At 44.7% G+C, this 23,585-nt stretch overlaps 1 protein-coding gene across 1 annotated transcript; it reads left to right on the forward strand.

The window, feature by feature from the left end:
* The first annotated feature begins 1,625 nt into the window (after positions 1 to 1,625).
* INO80C (INO80 complex subunit C) lies at positions 1,626 to 23,053 on the forward strand. The gene is made up of 5 exons (XM_047087028.1): positions 1,626 to 1,821; positions 14,099 to 14,209; positions 15,138 to 15,249; positions 16,182 to 16,249; positions 22,637 to 23,053. Exons 1-5 carry the CDS (start codon positions 1,666 to 1,668, stop codon positions 22,766 to 22,768), a joined length of 579 nt encoding a protein of 192 aa, XP_046942984.1. The 5' UTR covers positions 1,626 to 1,665; the 3' UTR covers positions 22,769 to 23,053.
* Positions 23,054 to 23,585: the final 532 nt, after the last annotated feature.

Below are 23,585 nucleotides of genomic sequence, written 5' to 3' on the forward strand. Positions count from 1 at the left end.
AGGGTGCACTAGATGGCAGAAAGCTTTTTGCTGGAAGTAGCATCTGAACGGAGGCAAGGAGCTAAGCATTCCTAGGAGAGGAAGAAATGAAAGCGAAAGTATGATGAGTTAGAACAACCTTCAGTTTAGGAAATAGAGTTAGTCCCTGGATGGAGCACAGGGAATTAAGTGTTTGGAACTAAGCAAGAGAAGGGGGGCAGAGCCCAGTTATATACCAAGGTAAAAAATTCTTTGGATTTCCTCCTGTAGGTAAAAGGGCCTTGAAGAATACAAGAAATCAATGGCATGATTAGAGTTATGATTCAGATAGCCCATTCTGGCAGCTGGTGTGAAGGAAGGCTTGGAGTCAGGGAGGATTAGGAAAAGATGGAAGCCCAAACTTCTATCAGGAGGCCGTTGCAGGGACCCAGATGAAGGGGGATGGAGTCATCAGGGTAGGAGTAAAGGAAAGAAGTGAGCTGAGGGGGTGGGACAGTAGAGAGAGGGGCTTTGGGTCAACACCTAGTTTCTGGCTTTGGTGACTGGTTGGAGGGGTCAGTCACTGAGATAAAGAATAAGGAAGACTAGATTTAGAGGACAATAGGGTAGCAACTGGGGCACGGGAGAGAACATTTTAACACCAGTAGGGCATTCCCTTCTCCAAAGGAGAAAAGATGTCAGTAACATTATAGCTAGTTTCCCTAACTGTTCTCTCTTAAATCTACCTTGTTCTACAGCCTATTTCCTTCAAATACCCAGATTCATACATGTACATTTCCTGTTTTAGAACACGGTAGCTTCAACTAGTTACTGCAGGGCATTTGTTCATTTATGAATTACTTCATTAAAAACAAAATTTGTACCAACGACTTGCAAGGCAGTATGACCCAGGAAAGGTAAGTGAATAAAAGATAACTAGCCTTCACCTTATAGAATTTACATTCTAGTAGGAGGCAAAAAAGACATGGTTTAATCAACTCCTTACAACCCATATAGTATATGGCAAATAACAGGGGAGAGGGGATTGAAATTCATAATTAGGTTTTAGCAGATCCGTGAATTCCCTGAAATCCACACGTAAAATTCTGTCTACACCTGTATACATTTGGTGGGGGTAGGGAAGGGACTTACATTCTCAAAGGGATCTGGGGGTCCTAAAAGGTTAAAAACCACTCTACCCTTCCAGTCCATTTGGACACCTAGTGAATATACACAAATTTCTTCCACACGAGAAGGCAGAGACCAAGGGGAATGCCAGCACCACTGTTCAGTCTGTTCAGTCCACTCAGACCAACCCTACCTCTACTCTCAGATATTGTTATTATTATTATCAATTATTAATTATTCTTCTGACAACGTGAGAAAAGGCAACACGGTTATTAATAGAACAACCCAGTGTTTGAAAAAAGATGGAGATCTTCTGTTCCTCAGTCACTGAGGATTTACAAGCACGTGCCCCGGTTCAGAGCGCCTGAGTAGCAGCACACCGCCTGCTGACACCATCCAGCCCCCACGGAAGGGACTGCTCCGACCTCCGCCTTTTAGATTTGGCCGAAAGAAGTCCGCGAACGCGCTGGGAATCCAGGCCAGATTTTCACACATGAAGGCGGAAGTAACAGCGAGCCGGAAGTTCCAAAGCCCACACAGAGAAGGTGGGGGGTGGGGGTGGAGGAAGACTCGGTAGGGATGGCGGCTCAAATTCCAATTGTGGCCACCACTTCCACTCCGGGGATAGCCCGGAACAGCAAGAAGAGGCCAGCTAGTCCTTCCCACAACGGCAGCAGCGCTGGGGGTTACAGCGCCAGTAAGAAGAAAAAAGTGGCTGGCGCCAGCTTTACGCAGGTATGCTGTGGCTCGCCTAGCTTGCGCGTGCGCGGGGCCGTGCGGGGCGGAGCGAAGGCGCGTGCGCAGGGCGGGGCCGAGCGAGGGCGCAGGCGGCCAGGCGCTGATGGCCCGGCGAAGGTGTGGGACCTTGCTGTCTTGCCTCCGGTGGATGCGGATCTCATTTGCGGTGCAAATGAAACATTTTTTTCCCTAGTGTGGACAAGTGGGATTTGGTTCAAGCACCAACTGCATTGCGTTTTCCTTGAGAGCAGGAGGGTGGGGTTAATACCGACTTAGTAGCATGATCGTTCCTTCGTCGAGGTCGCATTTAGATGGAGATTCAGGACTTTGCTCTTTCAGTCAACGTGTCTCACCTTCGTCCTTTCTTTGGACGTTTATCGAGTGTCTGTGAGGTGCAGAGCGCCCGAATGTCCTACATGTAGGAATACCAAGAATGGCTTCCTTCATCCTCAGAAAAGTACTTTGTTGACTCTGTTTCTTCGTCCCAAAGTGGGTTTGGTCTTTCCCAATGGAGTTGTTCAAAGGATTCAATGAGGTCATGGTCGGAAAGCCCTGAGCACAGTGCCTGGCACAGGTTTCACGGTATCTGGGCAATCTAGGTTCCACAATTCCAGCAAAGGATTTTCTGCAGAGGAGTGTTTTGGTTAGATTAGTATTTTGGTTAGATTAGTATTTTTCTTAGCTTCTGCTTTTTTATTTAAAGCAATAAGAGGGAAAAGATAGAGTGTGTTCCTTTGTCCTCTACAGCACATAGCGTGGCATCATTCACCAAGAACCAAGAGCGACCTTCTAGAGATGTTAAGTGCCCGTTGCATTTTGTAGTTGTAATGGGTAGTCTTCCCCCCTGCCCTTTTTAAATACTTTATTGAGATAGGACTGACATGCAGTAAAATGCACAAATCTTGAGAGTACAGATCAATGACTTTTTATATATGTATATATCTATGTGGCCAGATCAAGGGAATTTCCAAGAGCCCCTGAAAATTCCCCAGTGACCGACCCTCTCTAGTCAATACCCTCCCTGCCACAGGTAACCAGTGTTCTGATATTTCTCACCATAGATTGACTTTGCTTTTTGAACAGAATATAAATGGAATCATATAGAACATACTATTTTGTGTTTAAGTTTCTCTGTGAAACTTTTCAAGAGTCATTCATTCATTCATATTATCTATATCAAGGTATCTGGTACATTGTGTAAACATACCATAACTGATGGACATTTGAGTTTACATTTGATTGGCTTTTATGGATAAGCTGCTCTGAACATTCCTATAGAAGTCTGTGCAAATACAGGTTTTCATTTCTCTTAGGTAAATGGATAATAGTGGAATTGCTGGATCCACTATTTAGACACACATTTACCTCAAACTGTTAAACGGCATTTCCCAAAGTAGCTGCACTATTGTGTATTCTTGCCAGTAAAGAATGAGAGTTCCAGTTGTTCTATGCTCTCAACACTACTTGGCATCATCCATATTTAATTTTAGCCATTCTGGTGGCTGTGTACAGGTATCTCGTTGTAGGTCAGAAGTCCTGGTACGGTGTGACTGACGTTTGGTTCTCTGCTCAGGGTATCACAAAGCTGAAATCAAAGGGTTGACTGGGCTGGTCTCATTCTTTGCCACACAGCCTCGTCCATCTTCAAAGCCAGCTGTGGAGAATCTCTTGCATCCAATCCCTGTCACATACAGATGTTTCTGACTTCTCTTGACACTGAGCTCTGAACCCAGATTGAAGGATATATGTGATTAGGGCAGGCCCACCTGGATAGTCTCCTTTGTGTGAGGTCGGCTGACTTGAGACCTAAATTATATCTGCAAAACCCCTTCATAGTGGTACCTATATTAGCGTTTGCTTGAATAACTGGTAGAAGGGGTATGAACACTAGAAGCCAGGGATCTGAAGGGCCTTCTTAACAATTCTACCTGTCACATTTATGAAACAATTAGGAAAATACAGTAATTTCTAACCATGTACCAAAGTTGGTTATAGGTATTCTATGGTATTGGTGCCCTAAGGTGGTGAGAGACAGGAAGATGAGGACTCATGCAGGGACGGTAGTCACAGAAGGAAAGGTGGGGAGGCAGAGGGATTTGAGGTGGATTCTGAGGGGTGGTGGGTCTGAATGGGGAGGGCCTTCAAGGGCTGGAGCTGTGCACACATATCAGATTGCTTAAGGTTTTATCAGTGGGAAATGAGTGCTCTTTATATAAACAATTGTATTTCTTGAGTTCAAAGGGACTTTACAGATCTTTCAGTATCTAAATTTCCTAAATTCAATAGTTTCAGCTATTTTGTTTCTTACAAAAAAGCAGTGTCTGTAAAACTTTCATGGGATTTAAAAATTTACAAGGGACATTTATATACGACATTAGAATGCTTTTTGAAATTGGTTAAAATAACTTGATATTGTGGATTCTTAAGGTGGGTTTTACTTTCTAGAATGTGCATGCTGTTTCTCAAGTAAAATTGTGTACATAGATGAAATTTAAAGGGCTTTATGTTTGGAAGTATTCAGGAGTTGAGCAGAATATGTTTTAAAGTTTTTGTTTATTTTTATTTTTTGAAAGAGACAGAGACAGAGTGTGTGGAGGGGGGGAGGGGCAGAGAGAGAGGGAGACAGAATCCAAAGCAGGCTCTAGTCTCTGAGCTGTCAGCACAGAGCCCCATGCGGGGCTTGAACTTGTGAACTGTGAGATCATGATCTGAGCCAAAGTTGGACACTTAACCTACCCAAGTGTCCCAAGGATATTTTTGATATTCTGAGCAAAGCATTTATAGAAATTCCTTTATGTCAGTCCTAGGAAATAGTATTAAATAGTTTAATAGTACTAAAATAATTTCATTATTTCATCAAAGTGAATCTTTAATTCAGCAGAAATTACTGTTTGTGCTTGCTAAATTGTACAGATTGTACAACTGGATTTGTATTTTCCGTGTAAAATACCGGTGTTGATCAATAATGACATAATCTGGAAAGTGCTATTTCCCTTTCACTCTGGTTATGATACATTGAAATGATTAGTGTTAACTTAGGTTGGCGAACAGATACACTTGCTAAAGGGAAAGAAATCATTATAAATAATAATAATTAGTATCTATTGAGATTTACTGTATCCCAGGCAATGTGTGCTAAGCACTTTCTAAGTACTATCTTATTTAATTATTATTATTATTATTATTTAAGTTTATTTATTTTGAGAGAGAGCAAGCACGAGTTGGGGAGGGGGACAGAGAGAGAGAGGGGGAGGGAGAGAGAGAGAGAGAGAGAGAGAGAGGGAGAGAGGGAGAGAGAGGGAGAGAGAATTCCAAGCAGGCTCTACACTGTTAGTGTAGAGCTCGATGCAGTGCTCCAACCCACAAACCTCGAGATCATGACCTAAGCCGAAATCAGGAGTCGGACACTTAACCGAATGAGCCACCCAGCGCCCCTAATTATTATTATTATTTTTAAGATTTTATTTTTTATATTATCTCTACACCTAACTTGGGGCTTGAACTTCCTACTCCAAGGTCAAGAGTCGCATGCTCCACTGCCTGAGCCAGCCAGGTCCCCTACCTCATTTAATTCTTAAAATAAACCTCTGTGAATTGTTATTCTCCAGATAAAAAGACAGGATCATAGAGAGAGAGAGAGAAAGAGAGAGAGAGAGAGAGAGATTGAGTAACTTTCCCGAGATCACACAAACTACACACAGTAGTCAGGATTGGAACCCAGGTGGATTGTCCAGAGTCCACATTCTCTTTTCTTGACTGCCTCTCTTGATATCACTCTTATCACTCTTCTACCTTGGAAGATAGAATTAAATATTTGATAGAACCAAATCCATGGTACAGAGAAATGTTTTGGGGGGGGGTTGATTAGATCAGTATATGGCATTGTAGACTTTCCAGATGCATATTGAAGTTGGTAGAATCTGCAGAGAAACCTAATTGTCCTGTCGCCTGAGTGTTACACAATAGACTGATATGTGATGGTTAAGCAGTGAACACAACATCTAACTAAATATGTTAAGCAGCAGCAGTTGCTCCTTGAGAAGGTTATTATTATGCAGAGTGCAGTTGATCATAGACTCTTCTGTAATTGGAGGCACCAGAGAATGCTAGACTGATTTGTTCGTCCAAAAAGTAATCATTCTACCCCGACTTTAAAAGAAAATCATGATAATGTTAGATTTAGAAGTTCCTTTTTTCTATTTTTAAAGTGGACATAAAAAGTCACCCACTTCTTCCCCGACAGCTTGTGTTTTCTACGTGGAGATACAGTTTTTCATCATTGTCCTTGATGTATGACATTGTGGACCCTGCTTTCACTTAGCGTTATTTCATGAATCTCTCTGTGTTGACAGACTTCTCAAGGGATTGAGTGCTCTTATTTAATCTACTTGATTGAATAGTTAGCTTGCTTCTCACACTTGAGCTATTTTCAGTAACCCTACCACAACGCTATAGTTTTGGTTTAGGCTCAGCGATTTGATTCTAGAATACTGTTAGACGGATGTAACTGAGGATTTGGGTTTTCAGTGATAAGACAAAGGGCATTTGTCTCTCTTCTTTGTGACCACGTTATCCTGAAGTCTGGGTCAGTTATGCAGGCTGCCCTCCAGAGAGATGTAGCTGTTATTGGGCGAGCGGAGGCCTTACGGACTGCAGGCCTGTGCTGCCTTGGTACGGCCAGGTATCTCCTCCCTGGGCCTTAGGTCAGCTCTTCTCGAGCTGCACAGAGGGGTAGCCCTGAGTGCTAAGCATTACTTCTTTCTTCTTCGTAGGGTGTTCATGTCTCAGGGATGGGACGGTTCATCTCATGAAGTCTCTTGGTGTTAACGTGGTTTAGTAATGTGGAAACTGCACATCACTCAAAATGTTATTTGATTGTGTTCCAGCCTCACAGACTTGATCCTCCCTTTGCAGGCCGCTCCCTCTGATCGCGTCACTAATAGGCACCAGGCTCTGGGCATGGCTGAAGCCCTGGGGAGGGAAGAATGAGGGCGCAGTCCCTGGGAGGTTGGGGTGAGGGAGGAGAGAAGGGCAGAACACCCAGTTGTGGGCCCGGAGTGGGGGTGTTCTCTTGGAGCCTGGTGTGAGAGGGAGGAGAGCCATGAGTTTGCCAGGCAGGAGGCAGCTCTGGAGCCATGTGGCTCGGGTCTCCCTGGGATGGCTTCCTTTCTCTGCGCCTTCCTCAGCCTGGCTCCTCACTGGCCTGCTGACAAGGGAAGGACAGAGGATGGAGGGACCAAATGAGCAGGTGGGGTCCGCTTTGAAAATCAGGGCCTGAGCACAGCACCTCCGTTCCCTTGTTGCCTTCTCTGTGGTGCCGCCTGGAACGGCGGCGATGCAGACTTCTGGCTGTCTCGCCCACCCTTTCCCCCCCCCCCCCAAGCAGATGCACCTGTCTGACGGTGCCTCCGCTCCCCTGGCAGAGCTCCCAGACCTTCCCACCCGCACACACTTGCTGAGGTACCTGCTTTTCTCGGTGGCCTCCCCAATCTCAGCGAGGCCTCTCTGCCCGCCAGCGTTCCCGTCTCTCCCTGGGGCCTGGGAACAGCCTGCATCAAAGAGCGCCCCGTATTCCTTCCCAGTTTTTCACTGTGCACACAGCACCTGATTCCACTAGGAATCAGGAAAGAGGCATGCAGAGAAAGGGAGAGATGCCATCTTTCTGCAGTTCCTGCAGGGGAGGAAAGCCTTAAGGCTATAGCTTGAGGCTGGTGGCTGCCAGCTGAGTGTTCTGTGGATGGTTTTGTAATCATTGGGCCGGGGGGGGGGGGGGGGGGGGGGGGCTTGGGGCCTGCTTTTCCATGTCCCTCTGGGATCTCTCCTTGCTGCTTTAGCAGCTCCGTTTGTTTATTCTCTCCCAGGTGGAGACATTACATAAGTAGTCATTTTCTTAATGAAAAACCCCAACAGTATGCTTTTCTGTTTTGATGTGATGCTCCCTGCATGGTTCTTGGGGCTGTTTTCCTGTCTCTCATGTACTTTAGGCCATCCTGTAGGCCCAGCCTCCTGAAAGTCCATGCCCATCAGCCTGCTCCTCATGGAGTAGTCCCGTAGCCACCCTGGTTCTAAGCTTCTTGAGAAAAGGACCCCTTTGCTTCTTCTGACAGCAGTGGGTTTTCTTAGACCTGTTCATCTCATGTGTCTTCCAGCCAGTGGGCTAGGCTTCCTCCTTTGCCTTTTGAAAGAGCAGGTGACTGTCACTCTTCCTGACCTGCATGCCAGCTATAGCTTCCTCTTGAGGTCGGTGGAGCCTCTGGCTCATTCGCCTTCAGGTTAGCAGCTGGCTGTACCCCAGGGGAGAGATCTCTCTTGGCCACTGTACTTTTTAAAAATTTTATTTATTATTATTATTTTTAATATTTATTCATTTATTTTGAGAGAGAGAGAGTGTGCACTTGAGCAGTGCAAGTGGGGGAAGTGCGGAGAGAGAGGGAAAGAGAAAATTCCAAGCAGACTCTGAGCTGTCAGTGCAGAGCCCCATGCAGGGCTCGAACTCACGAGCTGTGAGATATGACCTGAGCTGAAATCCAGAGTCGGATGTGTAACCGACTGAGCCACCCAGGTACCCCTGTTTTGTTTTGTTTTGTTTTGTTTTACTGCTCTAAATATTTCAGTGTGGATGTCCTAAAACCAAAGGCATTCTCCAACACATAACAAAAGTACAGCCATCCAATTTAGGGCATTCACAATGAAGCAACACTGACACCGATACATAGAACGTACGCTTGTCTTTGATCTGGTCCAGGGTCCAGTCTAGGATCACACATTGTGTTTAGTTGTCATATGTTGTTAGCCTCCTTTTATGTAGAGCAGTTCTTTGGTCTTTATCTTTCACGACCTGACACTGTTGATGCGTACTGGTCACTTATTTTATAGCATATTCCTCAGTTTGGGCTTGTCTGATATTTCCTCGTGATTAGATATGCGTAATACCTTTTTGGCAGGAGTACAGAAGTGACACTGTCCCCTTCTCAGTGCATCACATCCTGGCACACGATGGCCACATGTTCTGTTACTGACAGTGTTAGCTTGGAGCACTTACTCAGATGGTGTCTGCGGGGTTTCTCCACTGTTTGTATTAAGGTATGCTGTGGGGAGATACTTTGAGACTAGCTTTTTTTTTTTTTTTTTTTTTTGAGACTAGCTTTACTCATTCATCCATGTTTATTTGTTAACTGCTTTATTGAGTTATAATCCACATACCATAAAAGTCACCCTCTTAAGTGTACTCATCAGTGGTTTATAGGATATTCACTGAGTTGTGCCACCATCTAATTTTAGAATATTTCCATGACCCTGAAAAGAAACCCTCTTCCTCTTAGCTGTCTCTCCCCATTCCCCCATCCTCCCAGCCCCTGACCATCTCTGATCTTAATCCCTTCACGTAAATGGAATCACATGATATGCAGCCTTTTGTGTGTGTTTCTTTCAGTTACCATAATATTTTCAAGGCTTATCCGTGGTGTAGGATATATCAGTACTTCATTCCCTTCTATGGTTGAATAACACTCCATTGATGGACAGGTAGGTTGTTTGCACTTCTTGGCTATTATGAAAAATGCTTCTATGAACATGCACGTTTTTGCACAGACTTTTTTTTTTTTTTTTAATTCTCTTGGGTATACACTTAATAGTTGAATTACTGGGTCATAGGATAATCCTCTTCACCATTTTGAGGAAATACCAAACTATGTTTCAAAGTGGCCATACCCTTTTACATTCTCATAAGCAGCATATGAGGGTTACGGTGTCTCCACATCCTCGCCAGCACGTTATGTCTTTGATTGTGGCCATCCTGTATGTTGCCATGTGAGTGTGAGGCGGTATCTCATTGTGGTTTTGATTTACATTTCCCTAATCACCAATGATGTTGACCATTTGTAGATCTTCTTCAAAGAAATGTTTATTGAAATCCTTGACCCATTTTAAAATGGAATTGTCTTTTTGTTGTTGAGTGATAACAATTCTTTATATATTCTAGATCAGTGTTATTTGTTTTTTTGCTCAAAGTGTCCTTAGCTAGTGGGGACCTCTTCAAATTGGCTTCTGTGTCCTTTAATATACCCCCATCAGTTTTTGAGTGCTGTTAGGGACTGAATTTATGTCCCTTTAAGATTTTTTTTTTTTTTGCAAGAGAGAGTGACAGAGACAGCACAAGCAGGAGAGGGGTAGAGAGAGGAGGATAGTCTCAATTAGGCTCTGTACTGTCAGTGCAGAGCCCGATGTGGGGTTTGAACTCACAAAACTGTGGGATCATGACCTTCTTTGAAATCAAAAGTCAGACGCTTAACTGACTGACCCACTCAAGTGCGCCTCCCTTCAAGATTTATAGGGAGTCCTAACCCTAGCACACCTCAGAATGTAACTGTATTTGGAGATAGGGACATCACAGAGGTAACTAAGGTTAAATGAAGTCATAAAGGTGGAGCCCTAATCCCTTACGACCATTGTCCCTATGGGAGGAAGAGACACCAAGAAGGGGAGTGTACAGAGGAAAGGCCATGTGAGGACACAGCAAGAAGACAGCCATCTACAAGCCAAGGAGCGCAGCCTCAGGAGAACCCTGCAGACATCTTGCCCTGGACTTGTAGTTTCCAGACTGTGAGGAAATAAATTTCTGTTGTTTAACCCACCCAATCAGTGGCATTTTGTTATGGCAGCCCTAGCAAACTGATACAGCTCTTTTCTTACTTTTCTCGAACCACAGGCTCATCTTGTACTTTTCTGCCCCAGCCCTAGAACCAGCTATTTTTTTAATGGAGATAACTTTCAGAAACCAGGATCTGAACACAGGTGTGCCTGTTGTTTTCCAGCCCTCTCAGTGGAGAGAGTTAGCAACTATCGGTGTGTTTGTGTATGTGTGTGTTCTTCCCCCTTACTCTCTGTATCTCTTTCTTGATCTATGCTGTGTTAAAACCATGAGTCCACATTGCTAACCTCTGATTTCAGCCCCGTAGCACAGGCTTCATTCTAGCCTTCCGTCATTCCTCATCTCCTCCTTCTTAGAATACGTATATAGTAGTTTCGGAATTCTTAACCTGTACCCTTGTGAGAAAAAAACCTACCAATTGTTTATGGTCATTTTTGCCTTTAGCCTTAGGTTATATTGCTAAAATACTGTGTTCAGAGGTCACTGGAATTCTCTCTCCCTTCCTCCCCTTCAGTGTGGTTATGTTTGTCATTCAAAATACAGTTAGGTTGATTTGTTTTCGTTTGTAGTCCATTTTCCCTACCTGCTGCCCATCCTTGTTGGTTTTATTACTATTATTATTACTTTTTGTTTTTAGTATGTGAAACTTTAACATGGTTCAGAAGGTCAAAACTCTACACAAAGCTGTACTCAGAGAAGTTTTACTCCTGTCTGCCCTTCCCATCTCCTTGTCCTTTCCACCCGGTTCCCCATGCCCCATAGGTAACCTGGCCCTGTCATTTCTGAGTCATCCTTCCTGTGTTTCCTTGTGTTCGGCCACTGCATTCCCCCCAGAAAGGATTCCTTACAATAAATTCCTGAGCATGTGCATCTTAAGATATGGATGCTGGCACTGAGTTACTCTGTGCTGTCTTGTTTCTTAACTCTAGCCAACTAGGTAATCAGTTAGCTGTTATTTGGAACCTACTCTGTGCCAGGCACTGGGTAAGATGCAGGGGACGGAAGACTGAGCTATACAGTGAAGCAGGCAGGGTGTGTCCCTGCTCTGCCTTCTCACTCTCTGAGTCTCGTCTCTCATCTGCTCACCTGTCTCTTGGTCTCTCCTTCTTCTGGTCTGTTGTTCCCTGTTTCATAAAGCTGCTGTTTTTTCATCGACTAAGACATAAACACGAACTATCCATCATTTATCTAATTTATAATAGATATTAGTCTTACAAATAGTCAACACAAAATAACATTGACAACTGGCTAAACCTATACAAGGTAACATTGATTATTGATTAAATGTGATGGGAAAATCAAATTTTCCTCATCACATTGGGTCTCCTAGGATACACGTACCTGGCAGAAATGTCATGACCATGAAGGAAAAAGTAGAAGGGCAATAAAAGTTATGTACAAAATGCTAAATCTAATCTTTGTTACAAAATTAAAACTGACATGGAGTAATCCCAATGAAAATAATCTTAGTAAAGCACAAATGAGCACGGGAAAATTGGAAACTGTTTGTGCCATATAGAAAATGACTCAATGGATTTTGTACCAGAAAATACAAAAATACAGGAAGATGGGGGAGTGAACGCTGAGGCAGGAGAGGAGGCCAGGGTGTGTTTCTAATCTGAAGGTCACTGGGGCCCACTGGCCCGCTGTAAATTGCGGACTCACATCGGGCTTGCATTTAAGAGTGTGTCACTGACTGTGCTGGAGAGAAGGGATTGGGCAAGGTGTGCACCACAGGGCCCGTCCTCAGGCCGAGAGCTGAGGACGGTGCAGATACAGGCTGAGGGCCGAGGGAAGGACTCATGGGACAGGGAGGGAGAGAGAAGAGATAGAACATTCGTGGCTATGGATGGTGGGAAAAGGTTGAGAAGTTGGAAGCCTCTTAGCTCCTACAGAGTTGACACCGAGCTGGGCTCTGGAATAGAGAAGAGTTAGGAAAGATCGTGAAGGGGGAATGAGTTGAGGGGCATGCCTGACAAAAGAGGTGGTATGGACAGAGGAGGAGCACAGGCCCACATGCAGAGACCTTGGCAGAGAGTCTGGGATGGTCTTTGAGAGGAGACTGTTCAGAGAACCACTGCAGCAGAGCGAGTGGCCCCGTGGCCCCCACATGGATGTCCCTGAGGGGGTGGGGGCAGTGGTGATGGAATTTACACACACACACAACCAGCACTCTCCTACACTGCTGCTGGGAGTGTAAAAGGGGGCAGCCATTTAGGAAAATGAGTTGGCAGTTTCCCTGTTACCCAACCATTCTGCTCCTAGGTATTTACCCAAGAGAAGTGAAAACACAGGTCTGCACAAAGGTTGGTACAGAATGTTCACAGCAGCGTTATTTATAATAGCCAAAGACTAAAACTGCCCCAAATGTTCATCAGCAGAGAGTAGATAAACTGTGGTGGTGTTCCTCTGCTGAGTGGCCACAAATACAGGGAAACAGATTACTGACCTCTGCAGCAACACTGCAGGTCTCAAATGCTCTGTGCTGAACTAAGGAAGCCAACACAAGAGTACCCGCTGTCAGATCCCATCTCTGGGAGATACCACCTGAGGGTGGAAGGTATTGACTAGGAAGAGGCCTGAGGGAACTTTCTGGGATGATACAAATGTTCTGTATCTCGATAGGGACATAGATGAAACAAGTGTAAATATTTGGCAAAACTCCTGAAACCTACACTTAAGATCTGTGCATTTCATTGTATGTAAATTACGTATCATTAAAAAAAAAAAAAACCAATATGGTAGTCTGGAAATCACATTAAAAATCAGAAGTGGTTCTTAGTTTGGCTTGTTTTTTTTCTATGTGATGGTTGACTTAAAAGGTTTTTTGTTTGGGATGCCTGGGTAACCCAGTTGGTTAGGCGTCAGACTCTGGGTTTCGGCTCAGGTCATGATCTCACAGTTTGTGGGTTCGAGCCCTGCATCGCTGCTGTCTGCTGTCAGCACATAGCTGACAGCTGTCTTTCTCCCTCTCAAAAATAAATAAACATTAAAAAATAAAAATAAAATGTTTTTTGTTTTAAAGTATTTAGCCTGCTTGTCAGGATGCTCTGGCTCTAGCCAGCTGACCTGTGGACATTCAGCCTCCTCTCCCTCTCTCTGTTCCTTCCTCCGAATGCCTCTATCCTGCTGCGCCCCTTAAGCATAAGAGCTGTAGCCTGGGTTTTCTGGCTGACGACACCCTTACAAGGGCTGGAGCGTTTTTTGTCTCAATGTTTTGAGACACAGTTTGACAAGAAAGATCAGCAGGTTTGAATCCAGAGGCAATCACTGTGTGGCCTTGAAGCCATACCCCTGAGCCTCTATTTTCTCTTCTGGAAACTGGGGATAAGAGAGCAGTTGTCCGAGTTAAATGAGCTGGCTCAGGTAGGACACCCATCTCTAATGCTTGGCACATTGAGGGAACCGGGAACTGGGGTCCTGGCTGTCTCTGCTGTGGCTTCTGCACAACAGGGGCTGCTCCCAGTCTGGAATGGCCTTCTCTGGTGCAGGCCACCTGCTAGGGCTCTGGGACACTGTCTTTCTTCACATGTCCTGTGGTATCATCTTGTGTCTTGTTGGGAGCCGAGTTAGGGAACTCACCTAGAAGAACCTGACCTCAGACTATCCTTATTATATTTTAAGGGTATCAGCATGGAAGCCATGAGTGAGAATAAAATGGTGCCCTCTGATTATAGTACAGGACCTATGGAAAAAGCTGCCAAGCCATTGCCATTTAAGGATCCAAACTTTGTGGTAAGGAGGCTGCTAGGAGACGGGTGGGGGCAGAAGGAGGGCCCTTCCCACTGATCTCCCAGTGTGCTGGTTCCCAAGGATTTGGGTGTCTTTTGTGGAACTGGTTAAAGATACTATTTTGAGGGTGGGTCATTTCCATGATTCTTCACCATCCCTTTTCATTGGTTTTACAGAAGTTTTAGGTGAGGCTTAAAATAATTAACTGAAGGAGGAGTGCTCCTCCTTAGCATAAGTAAATCTAACTTATGTTGCTCTAAAGTAGAAATAGGCTACTCTTCTTTTCATTCTTAAAGGATATAATAATTATATTATTATAGAGACTCATATTACATCATTAGAAGTTTTTCATTAATTAGTTTTGAAAATACAATATTACCAGTGCCTGCAACAGACTTTGTTATTCTTTTCCATTTTACTTTGTCATTTTTATAGAATGACAACAAAAAAGAAATTTCCAGAAGGTTTGCCATGCCATGATGGGAGGCTTACTTGGGTTTTCCAGGATCTCCAGTAATTTATGAGGCAGTGACCTGCCCTCAGAAGGGAGTTTAGAGATGTAGTCATGAGTTTAAATTTAATTTTGTAATGCATTTCTTTTAAAGTAATGGGAAATTCATGAGTGAATTCTATAAAGTTAGTCCTAACAAAGGATGTGATTTTCTATAAGCATATTAAAACAAACAAACCACCTTTTATTTCTATTCTATCACCAACTAACTCATGGGTTTTGATAATCCAAAAGTTGTGTTTTTATAAGTAAGATTAAAGTGTACAGTATCATACTTAAAAATTAAAAAAACAGCCCTTGGGGCACAAGAGAGCTGACAGAATGAGGGCTGTGTTACAGTTATGAATGAGCATGATTCAGATTCTGAAATGGTAGCCTCCACTGAGTTTTGTTTCTTCTGATCCACGTCTTTAACTCAAGCACTCTGGCCACGGTGGCGCGGTAGCTGGCAAGAAGAACAGAACCTGGAAGAACCTGAAACAGATCCTCGCTTCGGAAAGGGCATTGCCGTGGCAACTGAACGACCCTAACTGTGAGCTGTCTGGAGCCTTTCATGTTTATAATGTTCAGACTAGCAACTTCTAGCAAACCTACATGATTTGGCTGTGTCCTCATTAATGTAGGAAACGACTTTTAGCCTAAGAATTCTATAGTTGCCTTACTATAGGGAGATACTGTACGTATTTCCTCATAACTGTATCTGTGTTGAACCTGTTTGTGTCGTCATGCGTGTGTGGTTTTTGGTGTCACCGTTAACATTTCCGTCTGGAGGAATAGGTCCTGATATGGTCGTACTGGCGTTTCTGTCAGGCAAACTTCTTACTCAAGAGTCTCCCCTTAAAATGTATTTTCCAAGGCTGCCCAAGATTTAGGAGGGTTTCTAACAACTAGCTTAGAGGCTAACTCTGTTTTGCTTTCTGGGCTGTTGTTTTTCAGAGTAAATGCTTTATGCTGCAGTATTTTCCAATCTGTGTAAAGCACTGTTGTAAGTTCTGTTCAACTTCATCGGAAAGTAGAGGTCAAATCTCTGTCTGCGTCCTGTCCCATGGCACATCTTTCACGGGGGTGACTCAGATGGGTGACAAGTGAATTAGTCAGCAGTCCGGGTGTGGACATTCCGGTGTCCGGGTGCACAGACCCAATTCGGGGGTTGTTTGGCATCGCCCTCAGCCCATGTAGCCTCTGACAGTGAGAGTGGCTTGTGGGCAGATGAGCTTTTCCGGTGGTTCTGCTGGAGCACAGGCTCCCTGGGGACAGGGCAGGGCTGCATCCAGAGCCTGCACTTGGTCTGTGACGTAATGCATTATCCCCCTGGAGAGTTTTGGGAGCACTTGATCGCAGAATATTAATTTCAGAAATATTATCCAACAGCATTTTAGGAGAGAAAAGGAAAGGGATCTGAATATTTTAAAGCCAGCCTAGTTATCTTCTTTCCTTTTCTTTTTTCTTTTTTTCCTACCATAGACTTCAGTATTGATGCTCCTCCATCCTTCAAACCAGCTAAGAAGTATTCTGATGTTTCAGGTCTTCTTGTGAGTATAATTACATCTCTGTCTCCTAGCACTGAGTTGAAGAGGAGATTTCACAATACTATTTAGACAGTGTTGATGTCGACCAGCCCTGACCCTGCCTGGAGCCTGCATACTTTGAATAGGTAATGGGTTTGTGCTGAAGCACTCGCAGGCTTATCTTAGAGTGGCTGCAGCCTGGGGCATCCGTGTGGGCAGGCTGGAGGGAAGATTGCTCCAGAAGGTGGGAGACACAAGTTTCACTTCCCCTTCCTTTTCTCATTAATATAGGAGATAACAAGAATGAAACAATAACTTCTTTTTTAACTGCTGAGGTTTAAAAAATTTCTCGCATCTTACAAATGATCGTACTCTAAAAAACAAATTTAAACTTCTCCAAAGACTAAAGACACACTATGGTAAATGCAGTGATTTTCAAACTTATTTGTAAGCATTGGAAACATTTTATGCATCGCTTTTCCAAGTGAAATCTCTGACAGAATCCCTGGGAGCCCACTGACCCAGTGTGGTCCCGTGTGGATCTGGTCCTCTGTCCTCCCCACTTCTGTGACCCCTAAAGTGCTTCTGGGGAACACAGTTCCAACACCAGCAACGTTGTTGGACAAGTAAGACTTGGGCAACTTGCTGAACTTGGGAACCTCAGAGAACCTCATCTCCTTCAGCCCCGCTTCCCCGTCCTTTTCACCACTCTTATGTTTGGAAGATGGGCCTTTTCTCGTAACTGTAGAAATATGAGGCACACTTCACTTTTCAAAACTCATAGACATCATTTAAATGCTTTACATTTTTATAAAAATGTAGGACTCCAAACATCTGTAACAAACTGAACTAATGGGCTACATTTTACACTGGGGAAGATTTGAGGTTTTTTTATATTTTTGAAAATAATATTAGTTATACTTTCTGAATCAGTTGTGTATTATAGCTTTTCCTCCGGAAAGCACACACTCCTCGGTGCACTACAAACTTTCTAACATAGACCCTTAAACAGTGATCACAAAAAAAACAACAGGGAGAGAAGTGCTGTAACACAGCGTGTGTGTGCATGCACATGCGTGTGTGTGTGTGTGTGTATGTGTGTGTGTGTGGTGGATTCTTTTGCCCTCCATTCAAAGTACATATCCCCTTCTAACCTTGGAGGGGAGTTCAACTTGTGAGCAATGTTGTAGTCCTACGCTGATTTGTCTCCTGCCTGAAAATAGTCACCTTATGTATTTGACCCTTTTTTTTTAAAAGTTGTTCAGAGCAGGAGAGCTAGTCTGGCAGCAGTTATTTTCTTACGGTTCCAAATGGACATTTCTCCTTGGAGAAGCTAGGGTTTATGGGCAGGTAGCTTTATCCTCACCACTAGGCAGCTCATGGGCTACTGCACTGGTTTGCACACATCAGGAGGCATGAGAATCGTTTTGAGAAGCACTGTTCCAGGTCCCTTTGTGTAATGGACAAGGACTTGTCATGTCATACCTAACCTAAAACTTCTTGCCGCACTGTATGTAAGAATTAAGAAAATTTGAATATACAAAGAACTCTACCAAATCATTCAAAGACAATCCCATAGAAGGGCTGGCTAAAAGGATATGAATACAGTTACAAGGAAGAAATGCAGATGACCAGTAAGTAGATATTCAGTCTCACTGATAATAAGGGAAAAGCCTCCACAGTAGAAAAGAGGGGTGCCTGGGTAGCTCAGGCAGGTAAGTGTCCTACTCTTTAGTTTTAGCTGAGGTCATGATCTCATGGTTTTGTGAGTTCAAGCCCCACGTTGCGCTCTGTGCTGACAGCAAGGGTCTGCTTGGGATTCTCTCTCTCCCCCTCTGTCTCTCTGCTCCTCCCTACTCGCACTGTCTCTGTCTCTCTCAAAATAAATAAACTTAAAAAAAAAAAAATCATCAGTAGGGAAGAAATGAACCTTTTCTCCAGAGGCAAGGGAAACAAAAGCAAAAATGAACTATTGGGACCTCATCAAAATAAAAAGCTTCTGCACAGCGAAGGAAACAATCAGCAAAACTAAAAGGCAGCTGATGGAGTGGGAGAAGATATTTGCAAATAACATAACAGGTGAAGGGTTAGTATTCAAAATCTATAAAGAACTTATCAAACTCAACACCCAAAAAGCAAATAATCCTTTGAAGAAATGGGCAAAAGACATGAATAGACACTTCTCCAAAGAAGACATCCAGATGGCCAACCGACACATGAAAAAATGCTCATCATCAGGGAAATACAAATCAAAACCACAATGAGATACCACCTCACACCTGTCAGAATGGCTAACATTAATGACTCAGGCAACAACAGATGTTGGCGAGGATGTGGAGGAAGGGGATCTCCTTTGCCCTGCTGGTGGGAATGCAAACTGGTGCAGCCACTCTGGAAAACAGTATGGAGGTTCCTCAAAAAATTAAAAATAGAACTACCCTACGACCCAGCAATTGCACTACTAGGTATTTATCCAAGGGATACAGGTGTGCTGTTTCGAAGGGACATATGCACCCCAATGTTTATAGCAGTGCTATCAACAATAGCCAAAGTATGGAAAGAGCCCAAATATCCATCGATGGATGAATGGATAAAGAAGATGTGGTATATATATCTACAATGGAGTATTACTCGGCAATCAAAAAGAATGAAATCTTGCCATTTGCCTCTAGATGGAACTAGAGGGTATTATGCTAAGCGAAATCAGTCAGAGAAAGACAAAAATCATATGACTTCACTCATGAGGACTTTGAGAGACAAAACAGATGAACATAAGGGAAGGGAAGCAAAAATAAAAACAGGGAGAAGGACAAGACATAAGAGACTCTTAAATATGGAGAACAAACAGGGTTACTGAAGGGGTTGTGGGGGGGGGTGGGCTAAATGGGTGAGGGGCATTGAGGAATCTACTCCTGAAATCATTGTTGCACTATATGCTAAATAACTTGGATGTAAATTAAAAAAAGAAAAAAAAGAAATGAAAACGTTTGGTTATAAACGTCAACATAGAGAAGTGGATATCCTCACACATGGCCCTTTTGAGGTGGGAATACTTTGGTCTGGGTTATTTGGAAGACATTTGGCAATACCTATTGAGGCAGAAAAGCTAAAGCCTGGGACCCAGCAGTCTGCCTTCTAGGGAAGCAGTGTGCACAAGGAGCTTCATGCAGAAGTGATTATGAGAAAATGTGATGGTGAGCAAAATATTGGAAACAAAATCAAGGTCAGTCAACTGGGGTGTGGGGTTGGGGGTGTTTTCATACTGTCCTGTGAGGCTGACGTGTATGCAATAACATGGATAAACTTCCGAGTTGTATCGTTTACTGAGGGTGCAAAGTAGTAGAAGCAGCATTGTACCACTTATGCAGAAACTAACACCCACTCACAAAAATATACTGGGTAATTTCTCTGGTGTGTTTGTATATATGTGTAAGGGTATATACAAACAAGGTCTGGAAGCGTGCCCATTTACAGTGGTTTCCTTGGGGAAAGGCAAGGGTTTTTGGATGGTAGAGGGTTGGAAAAGAGGACTTTAGTCTTATTCATAATGTTTTCCTCCTTCCCTTTCTTTTCCTTTTCCCTTCTCTTCCCTTTCCTCTGAATATGTCCATTTGTTGCTTATGTAAATTAAAGTTACATAGGGGTGCCTGGGTGGCTCAGTCGGTTGGGCATCTGACTTCGGCCCAGGTCATGATCTCATGGTTCATGGGTTCAAGCCCCATGTCGGGCTCTGTGCTGACAGCTCAAAGCCTGGAGTCTGCTTTGAATTCTGTCTGTCTGTCTCTCTCTCTCTCTCTCTCTCTCTCTGCCCCTTCCCTACTCACACTCTGCCTCTCTCTCTCAAAAATAAACATTGAAAAAAAAATTTTTTTTTTAATTAAAGTTACATAATTAAAAATGAAGCCCAGCTCATGTTAACACTGCCACACCTGTCCGCTGGGCGTGGGCAGGCAGGGAGGTGTGCAGGGTCACACCTGTGTTTAGCCCTCGTTACAAAGCGATGGGAAGTACAGTGGTTCTGGGTGAGCAGTGAACACTGCCGGTCACCTTGCAGCCAGGGGAGCCTTACAGGTCTTTACTGGCGCCCCACGGGAAGGTGGTCATTGTTGTATTCAGGCTCAAGGCGTGGAATCCGAGGAGGGCAGACTGGAGGAGTGCAGCTTTTCCCTTGTTCACCTCTGGGGTGTCACTTGGCCTCCTCCCTTCTGCTCAGAATACTAGGTCAGGTCCGGCCTGTGCGAGCTTTTGTTGGTAACCTTTCTGTCGGTGCCAGAGTATCTCTGTATTCTGCGTTATTTATTCCTCAGCCTTCTTGGCACCGAGGTCTGAACTTGGGCGGGCCGGCTCAGCACAGTGTGGTGGTAGGAGTGAGGCAGCCACAGAAGTGGAGCCAGGCCAGAGCTGGTTCATATACGGAGGCCAGATGATCAAAGCCAGACGCACAGGCCTGCACCCCTGCTTGGAACTGCAGTAGAGCCTCCCCTGCCAGCCAGTTCGTCCGGCCGCTGCGTGGCCAGGAGCCCTCAAAGGGGACTTGTTGCTCTCTCTCTACTTAAGCCTTCCTTGATATTACTGTCATTACAGGAAATGTGGTACAGAAAGCAAGATCTAGATTAAGCCAAAGGATTGAAGTTTTATTTTATGGAGAGCTTTAATGAATCTTTAGGAATAATCTCATTTTCCTGACACATTGGATGTTAAATAGCTTCGGGAGATCCCCTGTGGCTGAATTGAGGACTTTTTATAGAGTGTGAGAAACCTACCACTGACTCCCTTCAGCTTCCTGCTTCTTCAGCCTTCCCTCTCCCCTGAAATAACAGCACTGCTGCATGTCTGGGGGCCACACAGAGCTGATCTGCGCTGAGCAGACAGTCCACACTCGAGTAACTGGACGTTATCTGTCTAGACTTTAATGGCATCTTTTATAATTTTTTCAAGGAGTTCCAAATGACTCATCCTCATGTTTTGTTTCAAAATCTGTAGAAGCCACATGACTTGAGGTAATACAGTCAGTGAATTTATTTTCTCCACTTTGCATGTGGGGAAAACACACTAAAAGATAATTTTGATATGTCAGTGGGAAGTGAGTTCTGTTTTCTGTGATCATCCTGATAGTCCATTTGTTCGTTCATTCATTCAGTCATCACTCGCTGTGCAAACACCACCTGAAGGCCCACCGTGCACTCCGTATTGCACTAGGGGCAGAGATGCGGTGATAAGCAAAGCACAGGGTTCCTGCCTCATGGAGCCTCTCAGCCTAGACCTTAGTCAAAGAGTTATGCAGATAATAAGTGTAAGAGTGAGAGACAGATGTGGGGAGAGTGGGGAGCAGATAAAGCTTCCCTGATGAGATGACTGGGGGCCGAGTCCTGAAGGACAAGCAGGCAATTAGGGAGTAAAGTGGCCCAGTTGGGGGCCCCTCCTCAGGAAAGGGCGAATGGGGCATGAATGCAGGGAGGGCCTGAGAGCCAGAGCAGTTGGAACCAGAGTGGGGACGTGTGGCTGCCGAAGAGGCTTGGGAAGGAGGAGGGCCCAGGAGGGCTTGCCGGCTCTGAGGAGCAGTGCTTGAGGATGTGGCCCTTTGTCCTGAGGAAAGAGAGCAGCTACTGAGAGATCTGCTGAGGAATGAATGACATGATCAGAAGCACAAGTTGTGAAGATGGCTCTGGTTGCAGTTGTAGGGCGGTGGTCCCTTCCAGTGGGAGGGTGGGTGTGGGCGGCCCCTCCAGCTCTGCGGTGTAGCCCAGGGAGCCCCAGGAGTGGCACGGGGACGGTGTGGAGGAGCAGGAGTGGAGTGCACATGGGGCAGGCGTGGTGTGACAGGGAGGGGCGAGTGTGCACGGCAAGCCCCTGTTCCCTGCCTTGGGGGATGGAGCTAGAACATCTGTTTGAAGCAGGGGGCGGGGGGAGAGAGAGAGAGAGAGAAAGAGAGAGAGAAAGAGAATCCCAAGCAGTCTCCACACCATCAGTACAGAGGCTGATGCAGGACTCAGTCTCACGAACCGTGAGATCATGACATGAGCCAAAATCAAGAGTCAGACACTTAACCGACTGACCTACCCAGGAGCCCCAAAGCAGGGGGGGTTTGAAGGCAGGGACCAGGGAGGGATGATCCTCATGAATTCCACTTTGGACCTGTTTCTTCTAGCCTTTGTGACACCAACCAGAAGAATCGTAGTGTCTGATGTGGTCACTCCTCTTCCCTTCGTCCATACCCTGAATTATTTCTCAAGTCTGGGAAGATTAACCAGTCTTTGCCAAAGTGAGCAGTTTAGCATTCGTGGTGACAGAGGAAGGCAAAATGAAGATATTTTACTTTAAGTACAATAGAAAAAAACTTTAAGCTTGAACTTAAAATGTTCAGCACTAACAACAATTTTCCGCCTTTCCCTGTGCCTGTTTCCCACCCAGGCCAACTACACTGACCCCCAGAGCAAGCTGCGGTTCAGCACCATTGAAGAGTTTTCCTATATCCGGAGGCTGCCATCTGATGTCGTCACTGGCTACCTGGCCCTGAGGAAGGCCACGAGCATCGTTCCCTGAGCCTTGAGGAATGGAGATGATGTGGAAAGCTGTTTCAAAGGCAAACTCTGGACTCATGATTTTGTTTCATGGAAACAAACTCATTGTGCTTGTCAATCTGGAAATGTCAGTGCTGTGCCTTGGAAAGAATGTTTGGCTTTAATTTAAGTTTTGTTTTTTTTTTTTTTTTTGGTTCTCTGTTTTCCCTCCAAGTGGGATGTTTCCTGTTGAATTAAATTATACTTCAGTTGTTGCCTCAAGTCAACTTGTTTGACGAGAAAATATAAAATTGTGCTTTTAACTTAACCCATGTACATCCCTGGATTTTGCTTCAACGTTGTAAACTGTCTTATAACACATTTAAAGCTCTACAATGAATCCTGACAACAGGGCTGGGTTATTCCTGGTGACTCCCACTTTAGAGCAGATTAGTCCTTCTTTTTGATCAGAATGCATGGAGGAGGTCCAGAATTGGGACTGGAGAAGACAGAGCTGAGTAATCGCCCTGTTGCACTGGGCCAGCCTCTTCCCAGCCTCCAGAACTGAGATACATGTCTGTTGCCTAAGCCGCGCAGTCTGTGGCGTTTTGTTATAGCTGCCTTAGCTGGCGAAAACACCAGCCCAGGCCCCATTTCTGGGGTGTGGGCTGTGAACACTGACACCTCCTCCAAAAGGGCCTTTGTCCTGGTACCGGCTGCTGCCCCTCTGACCGAAGCCTGCTCTGGAACAGCAGGGTTTGTTTCCCCTTCCTATGAGACACGGAAGCACTCCTGGGCCTCTCCGAGCCCACTCCCATATTTCTCTAGGGAGGACAGTGGAACCAGACCCTGGGGCCTCT

The sequence above is a fragment of the Lynx rufus genome, unplaced genomic scaffold (genome assembly GCF_022079265.1).
Source record: "Lynx rufus isolate CCGP_SWC_20201006 ecotype Redwood Valley unplaced genomic scaffold, mLynRuf1.p SCAF_22, whole genome shotgun sequence".
Lineage (NCBI taxonomy): Eukaryota > Metazoa > Chordata > Mammalia > Carnivora > Felidae > Lynx > Lynx rufus.